At 43.0% G+C, this 12,334-nt stretch overlaps 1 protein-coding gene across 1 annotated transcript in view; it reads left to right on the top strand.

Moving 5' to 3' along the window:
• The window catches only part of MCU (mitochondrial calcium uniporter), a 165,062-nt gene that overhangs the window by 150,285 nt on the left and 2,443 nt on the right, over positions 1 to 12,334 (top strand). The window contains exons 5-7 of the mRNA XM_051982174.1: positions 3,645 to 3,805; positions 4,810 to 5,013; positions 9,025 to 9,141. Of these exons, the coding sequence (XP_051838134.1) occupies positions 3,645 to 3,805; positions 4,810 to 5,013; positions 9,025 to 9,141 (482 nt within the window). The remainder of the gene's footprint in view (positions 1 to 3,644; positions 3,806 to 4,809; positions 5,014 to 9,024; positions 9,142 to 12,334) is intronic.

Genomic DNA, 12,334 nt, shown 5'->3' with positions numbered 1-12,334 from the left:
CTATATTCATTTACAAGAGTCTCTGCTAGCATTTGCTGTGAGGTTATTTTTTTCCCTTCCAAGGTGGATTTTTGTTCATCTCTGGATCTACTGGAATCCTTTATCATGTTTATATTTTCACTCATCTATTTAAGCTTTAATTTCTAAATTAGAACATTGTCCCAAGGCTCTGCCCTCTGTTGTGCTTCTGGGTGAGGTAGTCAGCCATGCTTGGTCTCAGCCTATGTCACTTGGGTTAGAGCTTTAAAATTCAGGGTGCTGACTCTTCAGGTGTTTTTGTGATCTCTTAGCTCAGAATCCTTAGGAATCTCTAGAACTGGGATACGTCTTGGTCTGAGGACTGCCATGATCAGACTTGGTCATAGCCACTCTCAGTTACTTCCAAGAGCTGTGCTATAGATTGTCAGCTACCTTGGGGCCTTCTCAGGGGAACCCTCTGCTGTGTAGGTGCCTCTGGTCATCTCAGTTATCCTTGGAGGCTACCATCTAATTAGTCTTCACTGGCCTGACATTTGGGCCACTTTCCTACTCATGAGCTTCTATACGTGTGTGTGTGTGTGTGTGTGTGTGTGTGTGTGTGTGTGTGTGTGTGAGAGAGAGAGAGAGAGAGAGAGAGAGAGAGAGAGAGAGAAACAGAGAGAGGAAGACACTGAAATCTCTCACTGGATTCCTTGATTATTATTTATTCTAGGACTATCTTTAGATTTTTACTAGAATAGAACTGTGGGAGTGGGGATGCTACCTCTTTTCAAGAAGCTATCTTGGCCAGAAGTCCCTATGTAACAGCTTTCTATGTCTCAATAATATTTATGAACATAATCTACAGTCAGGAAGAGAGAAAGGACCCATATATACAAATATAACAGCTCTTTTTTGTAGTAACAAAGAACTGGAAACTAAAAAAGGGTGCTCATCAGTTGGAAAATGGCTGAAAAAATTATGGTATATGTGTGTACCAGATTATTTATTCTTCTATAAGAAATGATGAAAGGGACGATTTCAAAGAAAGTTGGAAAGATTTGTATGAACTGATTGCAAAGAGCAGTGAACTAAGAGAAAAATTTGTACAGTAACAATATTATTTTTAAAAATTTTGTAACTTAACTCTATTCGATAGAGTGACCAACTCACAATGACCATCAATCCCAGAGAATCAATAATGAAGCATGCTGTCCACCTCCTTACAGAGAGGGGATGAAATACTATGCAAAATAAGACATACTTGGTTTGGGGCTTTGGGATTTTTTGAACATGACCAGTATGGGCATTTGTTTGCTTGTCTATGTATATTGGTTATAAGGTTTTTGTTTTCCTCCTCCCCACCATCTTCCCACCTCAGTTGTTGGAAAGAAAATAGATTTTTGTTCATTGAAAAAATATTTTAAGGGGAAAAAAAGCATACAAGAAGACTTTAGCAAATCATTTACACAAGCATCAATAGCATGCTTGATGAAAGGATGAGAAAGCAGATTTTCTTAAGTGATCTTAATGTACCACATTTTTTAGTTACAAAATTGAATGAAAAGTATAGAGATGACGAGATCATTCTATGCTTCTTGGTTGTTGATTATTTAAAACAAGGATTTGTTTCTGTAGAATCTTAAAGGCTTCTCCAGCAAGGTATCTTCCATGCATGTGTTATACAAGATTCTTTGAAAGAAACAACAAAATATATTTCATTTGGACCTGATGATTAACATCCAGAAAGGCATTACATTGGGAAATGTGCTCACTAAAGGTGTTTATTTCTTTTATGGGGGGTATCCCAGCACAGAACCCTAATGGAAAAGGCAATTCCCATAAGTAGTAAGACCCTGCAGATGCTCCTGTTTGCAGATGACATTGTGCTGATGTCATTAAGCCCTGGGACACTACAAAGCCTCTAAATGAAATCCCCAAAACCCTGGGAAGCATTCTGCCTAATTATCCACATAGAAAAAAATGGAGAGAAATTACTGTTCAGATTACAACCCCAGGAGCTGCTCTCTATGTCATAGATTTTGGTCGGACGATAAACTGGGCCCAGAAATGAACAGGAAAAAGATGAGCTGTTTTGCTACTGGGAAATTGTGTTGTGCTTCCAGTAAACTCAAGGTTGTCCTTGCAACAAAAGCTTCCGTGTTTAACATCAGCCGTCTTTGGGCAGTGGATGATCTGTGGTTGTCATACAGTTTCAGAAGGATTAAAGTTGTAGATCACCCCATGGGCAGTGGAAAGGCACCTGGTTGGCAGGGGTATCACCCACAAAAAAGGGAGCAGGAGGCTGGAGGAAGGGATGGAAGGAGGCTGTCTGACTGCAGAATGAGAGAGGCTGGCCTTGCATAAAGAGCAGGGAGCCCAGACACAGCCCTCGTGCGACCTCGGTGTCCGCTGACTGCCAAGAGAACTCAGGGCCGCTCCTTTCCCTGCCCGTTCTCTGGGGGGATGCTTTGCAGAGAGGATTTATAGGCAGAGAACAGCCATATAGAATGACAGAAGAGTGTTTAGGACATGAGCTGCCCAGCTTGAGGAAGTGCCAAGTGCTGGGGGTATCTCTCACACACATGATCCGAGGAGTAAAACTCCATAGAAAGATGGGCTTCCAAAGGGCTGTGTTGAACAGCATTAAAGCCTGTCTTCCCCATTTGTCAGAGGGATGACAGAACAGTGGGCAGTTGGACCGCTTGCAGGAAGTATAGGGCAATAGATTTCTACCACTAGTTGTTTTATTTTGTTAATGACACTCACTTTAGCACCCAAATGGATTTGCAATTGCGTCAGAAAGTTACTCCCTCAATCAATGCAGATGGCAGTCTCTTTACCTGTAACTTGGACAGTAACTAAAAATTATGCTTCTCTGTGGCCAGCCTGAAATTCAGCACGGCTGAAGCTCATATCCTATTGAATTTTAACTTCCTTAATGGGGTTCATCAATTTGTTGGTCTAGGACTTGCAACCCATTCATGCGTGCTATCGGATCCTTGTTCATGTCTTTCTCTCGATCCTCTGTAGCAGCATCCAGTGTGATAACTGGTTCTTTTAATATTTCATGGGTACCCAATGCAAACCTCAAGCATCCATCTGTGATTTGAAATTTAAACATCTCTTAAATAATTGCCTCTTAGAAGGTCACCACAAGGGAAAATGACTAATAAAATATCAGCGCCACAAGTAAACTGCAATACATATGTTAATAAGAAGCAAGGTAGTTTTAAAAAATTATTCTCGATTCCAGTTGCATTGAATAATAAAAAATAAATTTATTATTCTGAGGCAGCTTATCATTGTTTACATTATTTTAATAAACAGTTTAACTGTGACTCATTTGACTACTAAAATACTCATATTATTATATCATAATATTACTGTCAAAAACTTTGAAATGCTCAAATGTGAATTTATCTGCTAGAATCTTACAGAAAATGTACAGCCAGCAAGGGCTGTCCATTTCTTTGTTTGTCACAAGGAAAATCAAATTGTTAGTTTTAAAAATGAAAAGGAAGAGGAAATTAGAGCCACTAACAAAGATGAAATTAGAGCAATAATTAAAACATTTTAAGGTGAAAAGCTTGCATAGTCCTGCTACTTGTTTCTAGCCCAGCAGATGCAGAAATAATTGCTTTAGATGAAGATTTGCTCAGAAATGTTCTGCCCCTTGCTTTCAGACCTCCTCGGCCATGAAAATGCAGCCACGCTGAATGATGTGAAGACGTTGGTCCAGCAGCTCTACACCACACTGTGCATTGAGCAGCACCAGCTGAGTAAAGAAAAGGAGCTTGTGGAAAGATTAGAAGATCTCAGAGAGCAGCTTGCTCCCCTGGAAAAGGTGACCATCACAAGGTTTCCCATCCTTCATGAGCCATGAGCCTTCCCACAGCAGCACGTTGTTGTCGGCTCCTGCCCAGTGCAGACTCCTCTGGGGCAGGTGCTTGAACCGTGGCAAAGTGCCCAGGGAAGGCCCGCAGAGGAATAGCTCATTGATAGACCTTTGAGCTTTTTAGTCCAGCCGTACTACCCTTAATTTGGGGCTGGAAACGAGCTGGGTAAGGACTGCTCTGCAAAGGTTTGTGGGATTTTGATGGTTGTTTTTGGAGAGGCAGCATAGCACAGTGGTTATAGGCAGCGGTCTTGGAGTCTCAGACACTTATTAATTACCTCTGGGATCCTTAGCACTGACTTGCCTTAAGCCCGTGTTTCTTCATCTCTAAAATTGAGGGAGTTGGATTGGGTGATAGCTAAGAACCTTTCCAGCTTCAAGTCTCCCATCCTTGGACTTTAACCAAGTTACCTGTGTTTGTAGTAGACATTTTCCCAAGCACTTCTACACCGAGAACTTTTGGAAGCCGTAGAAATGTCAAGAGGTGTGACATTTAAATGGAATAATACTGAACTTCCTGCCATCAAAATGTATTTTGCAACTCAGAAACAACCTTTGAGGAAAGTTGTCTTTTATGGAGAGAGTTGGGGTCTCCTGACCTTTAAAAGGATCTTCTCCCTTTTTAAAGGAAGCCTAAAGAAATCACCAGGCAGATTAATTCCAACTTGATTCCTTTCCTAACTAGCAAAAATAACATGTCAATAGGACATGGATAGAAGGCTGAAAAGGGAACCCATCCGCTGTGCCCTGAAGCTTTTTGAGGAATGGTGCTAGTTGTTGCATTTAAGGGGTGATGGCACCCAGTAAGAACCATAGAGACACTATTGAAATATAGATTATAGTTACTAGAATCAACACTGTCTCGGACACCAAGGTAATCACAGAACAAGTTTCACTTAGGAGAATAACTTGGTTCTATATCAAAATGCTATTTAACTGTTTGTTTGCTGCAGGTTCGGATTGAGATCAGCAGGAAAGCAGAGAAGAGGACCACCTTGGTGCTATGGGGTGGGCTGGCCTACATGGCCACACAGTTTGGCATTCTGGCCCGGCTTACCTGGTGGGAGTACTCGTGGGACATCATGGAGCCAGTCACCTACTTCATTACATATGGAAGTGCCATGGCAACGTATGCGTACTTTGTAATGACACGCCAGGTGAGACCCTTGAGCACGTGCTTGTGGCAGGTCCCGGGTGTTACAAAGCACACCTGTCTAGCTGTCACAATTTCCCAGGGCTATAGATGGCCAGCCACTGGCCACTTTGGGAGCCAGCTAGATTTTCTAAGTCTGGACTCTTATCTAGCAGACAGAAGTGGCAAGGAGTGCCGATGATGATGTAAAAAGCTTTCTGCCCCTTGGAGAAAGGGGGTATTGCTTACCTCTCATTATTTGGCTATGGGATTAGTGGTTCAACAAAGATATTAAGTTTGGGACCTCCTCCTTCTGAGACAGAAAGAGCTGATTTTTCTAAGCTTATCTGTAAAAGACAGCAACATCAGTTTAACCTTCTGCTTGTGAATGGCTTATGAATGACAATTCTCCTGCAAGAACTGGAAGAATTCACTATTATCTAATTCTCCCATCAGTCAACAAGCTTTCATTAAGTGCTTGCCCTGTGTAACCCACTGTACAAAGTATTAGGGGTTCAAAGAAAGGCAAAAACAGTCCTTACTTCCAAGCAAGGACATGCCAGCAGCAGAGACAGCTGGAAAATAAACAGGTACATAGAAGACAGGTACAGAGTGAGGAACGATTACCTTAAAGGGACTAAGGGGGCTGAGAAAAGCTTCCAGCAGAGTGATGTTTGAGCTGACTCTGGGACAGGGAAGAAGTAAAGGGGCAGCTTTCTGGGCAAGGGGGACAGCCAGGATAGGGAGAGGTGAAGTATCGTCCCAGAGGGACATCAAGGAGGCTGGATTTGGTGGTTGTTAGAGTGTTGGGTTTGGGAGTGGGGGGAGCAAAGTGTGAGAAGATTGGGGCAGAGTCCAAGATGTGGAGAGCCTTAAATGCTAAATGGAAGACCCAAGTTTGATCTCAGAGATAATAATGGCAAGCCGCGGACTTTGGGAGACAGAAATGAAGAGTTTACTTACTAAGTGGAGTTCAAATTCTGCCTTGGACACATCCCTTTTTGCCTCCATTTCCTCATATGTTAAATGAACTGGAGAAAGAAATGGGAAAACCACGCCAGTGTCTCTGCCCCGCAAAAAAACAAAACTAAAAGGAGCCCCAAAGAGTCAGACATCCTGAAAACAACTAAACAAATAAGCTGATGTGTTCTCAGCTGAGAAGGGGACAAAAAATGCCATGGAAAGCTTGAGGAAAGCTAGAAAGCTTTGGAGCAGTATTTTAAATACAAGATCAAATAAATAATTTTATTTTCTATAGACATTTCTATTAAAGCAGATGGAAGAAGGGAACCAACCTTACATTTTTATATAGTTGCTATTGGGATGAGTAGAAAGTAGGAGCCCATTTACTTGGGATAATAGGGGTCACTTAGCTCTTGACACTGAGTCTTCTCATCGTTAAAGTGAGGGGAATTTTTCTCACTACTGTGCAAGGCTACTGTGTATCACGATCTCTAAATAATGACTGATTCTTATTCCTCTTTAAAATTCTGATTCGGTCACTGTGGTTGCCCAATAATAGAGCACTATGTTTCTTAGCATTTTTTGGTGATCTTAAAACTTCAGCACCTTTTAATAAATCTCCCCACAGTTGATTTTGCATATTGCATATTATAACAATTAAGAGGGTCACTCTTTGCTGATGTGAACTTGGAACAGCTCATCCATCCCCAAAGATCTGTTGCATGCTGTGAGCAGGAGCCTACAGTCTAGGTAGGGAGGGGATACACCATATACCCGCATTTACTTGTTCATTCAAGAAATATTCATTAAATGCCGACTGCGAATGCCAGAAGCTGGTTGCCACATTTCCTCAGCTCCAAAAGCATGGAGACTGAGACAGTGTCATGTTAGGGTACAAACACAAGGGCTATTTCAGGGGGACCCAGAGCCATCAGCCTCCTCCTTAGGATAAAATCCCCAAGTTGGGTGGACAAGAACTGGCCACAGAGCCGAGGAAGAATTCTGTCCTGGATGCTGCCTTCTTCAGCCAACGTCCCCGTCCTGTCTCCGGAAACAAATCTGTGACCTTGAACACGGCCTTCCCCTTCCTCTGTAATGAGGAGATTGCTCCTGCATCTGAGCATCCTTCCAGTGTCCGAGTCCCCTGAGTCATCCCGGAACAATCCTTCCTCTTCCTCCAGTCCTAATCGGGTTCCGAGGTTCGTCACTCTCCTCTACATCCAGATTCCTTCCCGTGGCACAAGCCGGCGCAGAGTCTCTTTCCAGCTTTCGCTTCCTTGATGAGCATCCTCTGCACCAGCCACGTTATTATTTACTGTTCTCCAAATACGCCTCGTGCCATTACTGGGGTACCTTGGACACGGGAGTCACTCAGATGTTTACCGCATAAATGAACAAACTACAGTTAATTCCTAATGCTGAGCAGCGAAGGGGGGCCAAGCTGGGCCTAGAGTCAGGAAAACTGTCTCCGTGAGTTTAAATCTGGCCTCAGCCACTTCCTAGCCGTGGGACCCTGGACAAGTCACTTCACCCCGTTTGCCTCAGTTTCCCCTTCTGTAAAATGAGCTGGAGAAAGAAATGGCAAATCTCTCCAGTGTCTTTGCCAAGAAAACCCCAAATGGGGTTACAGAGACTCAGACACGACTGAAAAGCGACCGCATAACAAATGCTGCAACAGTTTCTAATTACCAATTATTCCTCTTGCTATACATCTTACATAATACAGCTGCTTCCAGCTTCATAATCAGCAAATCCTATTCTAAAACGTCCGGACCCTTCCCTCCCAGCTTATCTGGAATCACTGCACACAAGAAGGGAAATCTAAGGAAGACGAGAAAGAATCAACTAGAAATGAAATTTCCTTTTATTTGCCTTCTAGCCCATGAAATATTTATAGTATACATAGTTAATATGTCTGCCAACCTCACTTTTCTTATCAAATTCTGAAGTCATCTATTGAATAAAATATAAAGACGTGCGAAAGAAATAATTGCTGCTTAAATGGAACTCTTACTTTCTAAATATTTGTCCAGCACATGAATCCATGTATTAAATTGAACACAAGGCTTTCCCTTTTATCAAGTAGGCTGCTTATCAGATTTTAGGATTTCCAGCATCCTTTTGGGGACTTTGAATAGGTTCATTTCTCCGGGCCTTAGTTATAGATATTGAACCAAGGACTTTTCTAGCTCCAAAATCCCTGTATAGGGAGTAATTCTAAAAGCTTTTTCTCTATGCATAGTCCTGGAATCATAGCTTTACTGCCCTCGTGTGGCAAATCACAGAACAGTCCCCATAGGACAGATGGGGACTTGCCATCATCTGGGAAAAGCAGCTGTGAACAGTCCTTATTTCTGCTTGCCAAAGAAAATATTAATTACTATAGGATATTTCTTATCACTCTTTAGAACGTTCTCACCCAACTTGTATTGACTTATTTTGTCCCCCAAGCAATCTCAGTTCACTTTTGAACTGGTGCTGGAATATGATTTGTGTGGATGTGTTTAATGAATTTTCAGTCTGCCCCACATCGGGGTGTTCCAAAGGGGCTTCATGACAACTTTCTTGAAACCATAAAATTAAAGAGACCATCACACGTTGTGAGAGTAGATCTTCAGTAAATCGTGAACAGGAAGTGATCCCTATAATATGGAAAAGAAGCTGAATAATGAAACCAGAATTCACCTAAAAAGTAAAAGAGTTCAGTATTGTGTGGATCTGCCATTTTTTGTTGAGGACTCAGATCTAGAGCAGGAGGGTGATAGAATTGCTGTGAATGGGAAGAGAGTTTGTAGAACTTTATCCAGACCTAAAATATACTTTCCTAGTAATGTTTTTACCATACCTTTTCCAGCAACCCACCCAATATTCCCTCATCATCAGTAAACATTTAGAGTCTACAAAGTGTGTGTTTCAGTGTTTATACAAATTACATATATGTTAGGTATAGTAAATTTATAAAAATTTCATATCAACAAATATATATAAAATCAAATAAGCAAAACAGTTGTGAAGTGCCTGCTTTGAAACTTAACTAGGTATTAATCATGCAATTCCTTCTCTTTTTTAATAGGAATATGTTTACCCAGAGGCCAGAGACAGACAATACCTATTATTTTTCCATAAAGGAGCCAAAAAGACGCGTTTTGACCTAGAGAAATACAATCGACTTAAGGATGCAATTGCTCAGGTAATAGAAATATATATTGATATATATTATAGGTTGATATATTTATCAACTCTAACTTATACTCAATAATCAGTGTTCTCCTTAAAAGAGAGAAATTCTACAAGAATCCATCAACAAACATGTATTTAGTGTCTATTATATGTAGGTCACAGTTCTCTGTCCTAGGGATTTAAATACTATAAAGGAAACCGCCCTCACGCTCCAGGAATATCCATCATAACAAGAGACATAATAAGGGCATTTGTGAGTATGTAGAGAATAAGCATAAAGTGACTCTGGGGTTGTTTGTGAGGGACCAGGTATTGCCTCCATTTTGAAGTAAAAGGGATTATCTGAGATGGGATTGCCATGAATTACGGGCCTGGGGAACAGATATGTTTGTGAAAGGCTTTAAAAGCTAAACAGAAGCATTTACATTTGATTCTTGAGGCCAGAAGGAGCCAGTGGAGTTAATTAAGAAAGTGACAGTCAGATTAAGGAAAATCACTTCTCCAACAGTGTGGGAGATGGACGTAAGTGCAGAAAGACTTAATTAAGCCAAGGCACCAGTTATGGGACCGCTGATAATGTAGATAAGAGATGATGATGGTCTTAACTAAGATGGGTAGAGAAGGGTGCAAATGTGAGACATGAAGGCAAGGTAAAAACAAGAACATTTGGTAGCCATTGGATAAGTAGGGCAGGGGCAAGTGAGGAGTCCAGGAGATGGCTGACATTGGTAAACCAGAGGCTACCAGGATGGGGTCTTTGACAAAAATAAGGAGGTTAGGCTCTACGGAGGACACAAAATGAGTTTCAGAGGCTACAGATAATTCAGTTTAAAATATCTACTAGGCAATGGGTAATAAGGGGCCTGAGGCTCAGGGGCTGGATGTATCGACCTGTGAGTCAGCTACATGGAGAAAATAATTAAACCCACGAGAGCTAATATGGTCCCCAAGAAAGAGTGGGCAGAGAGAAAGGAATGGAGGGCCGACGACAGCCTTGGGGAAAACCCATCGTTAGTCAATGTAATTTAGGTGCTGAACCAGCAGAGGAGACATCAGTGATGATTAACCACAAGGGAGAAGAATGAGTAGTGGTAAAAAAAAAAAAAAAATCCCAGAGAGAAGGGTGGTCAGCATTGCCAAAGGAAGCATATAGTTTGAGGAAGATGAGTATTGGGGGGAAACAACCACCATATTTGGCAGTTTAGATCATTGGTAAGCTTCAGAGAGCAGTTTCAGCAGAGTGATAAGGTCGGAAGCCAGATCACAAAGGGCTGAAAAGTGAGAGAAGGGGAAGGGCAGGCAGCAAGTGTCAATGGCATTTTCAAGGAGTTTGGCTGAGAAAAGGAGGAGAAATGTCGGACACTAGTGTCCGGGGACATCAGGGTCTAGGGAAGCGTGGAGCAGGCTGGAGCATGGTTGAAAGCAAGAAAGGACCAATTAACGGAGGAGAAATGATCAAGGATGGAGTGGTGGAGAAGACAGAATGGCTAGAATCAACCCTTGTCTCTGGCACAGAGAAGGGCTTTGTTGCCAGAAACTGGAGGAAGGAAGTAAAACAGGAGAGACTCTAGTAAGAAGAGGGCTTTCAACATTGAATGGTCTGTTCTCTTGGTTAAGGGAGAGTGGGGAGGTGGGGAGCTTCAAGAAACGGGGGAAAGTGAGAGTCCAGTTAGTCGGGTGACATGAATGTGCCCCACTTTCTTCCAGCAGTCCATGCCTGAGGTTTACAAAGGGACAGAGGATTCAGAAATAAAGAGCGTCATTTGGATCATGATTGGAGAGGGCAGAAAACAAAATGAGAAAAGGGGCAAAGCACCAAAGAGTAGGGGAACTGGAGGTCTGGAGGGAGAGAAGTAAAATGAGAAAAGGGAAAAAGCACCCAAGAGTGGGGGAACTGGAGGTCTGGAGGGAGAGAAGTAAAATGAGAAAAGGGAAAAAGCACCCAAGAGTGGGGGAACTGGAGGTCTGGAGGGTAAAGAAAGGTTTTAGGAGGGAGCGATAGAATGATGGGAGATGATGGTAAGACAGAGGAATGCCAGAGTTTTAGGGACTTGAAGCCTCCCTGGGTGATGTTGAGACCCACTGTGACAGTATGTGGAGTGAAGTTGTGGAATTTAAGGCAACTGGGACAGGTTGTGGGGCTCGAGGGTACATCAGAGAGGAGGTTGAAATCCCCTAGTGCAAAGAGAGGTGATAAGGAGAGGAAGGTGGAGGGAGGTGCGAACTCCCAGAGAAAGGGAAAAAATACCCGAGTAAATGGTGTATAAGAGCTACCATTTCCAGACTGAGCGTCAGGGGAGAAGTCGCAGAGGGATGATAGTGAGGGGAGAGGCTGGCCGGCACTGGGGCTACGCCGGCTCCCTTTCTAGGCCGATTTGGGTGCTGGGGACATCGTGTTGTTAGGCAGAAGCCGGATCTCAGTGAGAGCTGGAGGCCCGAGTCAAAGGGAGCAAGATCCCCAGAGGTCACAGGGAAAGGGGTTGGGGCCAGTTTTTTCTTACCTGGACAGATAATACAGAGATAAGGAAACATTGGTGGGAGATGGTGAGTCACAGGAGAAGTGGTTGTTACTGATGGTCAAGGCCAGGCCTGCTGCTGGGGCCTCTCCTCTGGGGCGGCTGGAGAGGGGTCACGCAGTCTAATGCAGGCAGACCAAGGGACAGCGGGAGCCACGCGCTCTGCAGACAGCATCACAACATTAAGATTTGGGGAAATTATTTTTGTCACGAGTCACAGCGTTCAAATCCACAACAAATTACAAATGCCTTCTTTGTGCGGGACGCGGAAGGAGAAAGCCTTTCAGAAGGTAGTTAATGGTTCCATCTCCTGCTTAATTAAAATCATAATTTCAGATTTCCATGGCTCTGTTAGTTTCTGTCTATAAGAAATGACCCAGATCCTCTTCCTCCTCAAATGGGCGCTATCAAGGGGACATGGAACAAAGGTCAAGCAGCGAGACAGTGACTCCTAGAAATCACTGCCAGGCCAGACAGCTAATAGATTATTGAACTGGAAAGAGGCATTCTCCACACCAGCCTAGGAAAGTGCCCAGACCCAGGCTCTCCAAGGCCAGCAGGATGGCTCCAAAGTGGCCCCCGGGAGTAGGGCGCGTGCTGTCAGCGCTGCGAGGTGACAGAAGCCATCTTGTCTGGATTATCCGTACCGTCTCCAAAAACCTTGAATTTAAGTAATATTTTTTGCCA

This window comes from Antechinus flavipes, chromosome 2 (genome assembly GCF_016432865.1).
Source record: "Antechinus flavipes isolate AdamAnt ecotype Samford, QLD, Australia chromosome 2, AdamAnt_v2, whole genome shotgun sequence".
In the NCBI taxonomy this organism is placed as follows: domain Eukaryota; kingdom Metazoa; phylum Chordata; class Mammalia; order Dasyuromorphia; family Dasyuridae; genus Antechinus; species Antechinus flavipes.
Note: the sequence above shows the minus strand (reverse complement) of the source record. Positions and strands in the feature narration are given on the sequence as shown.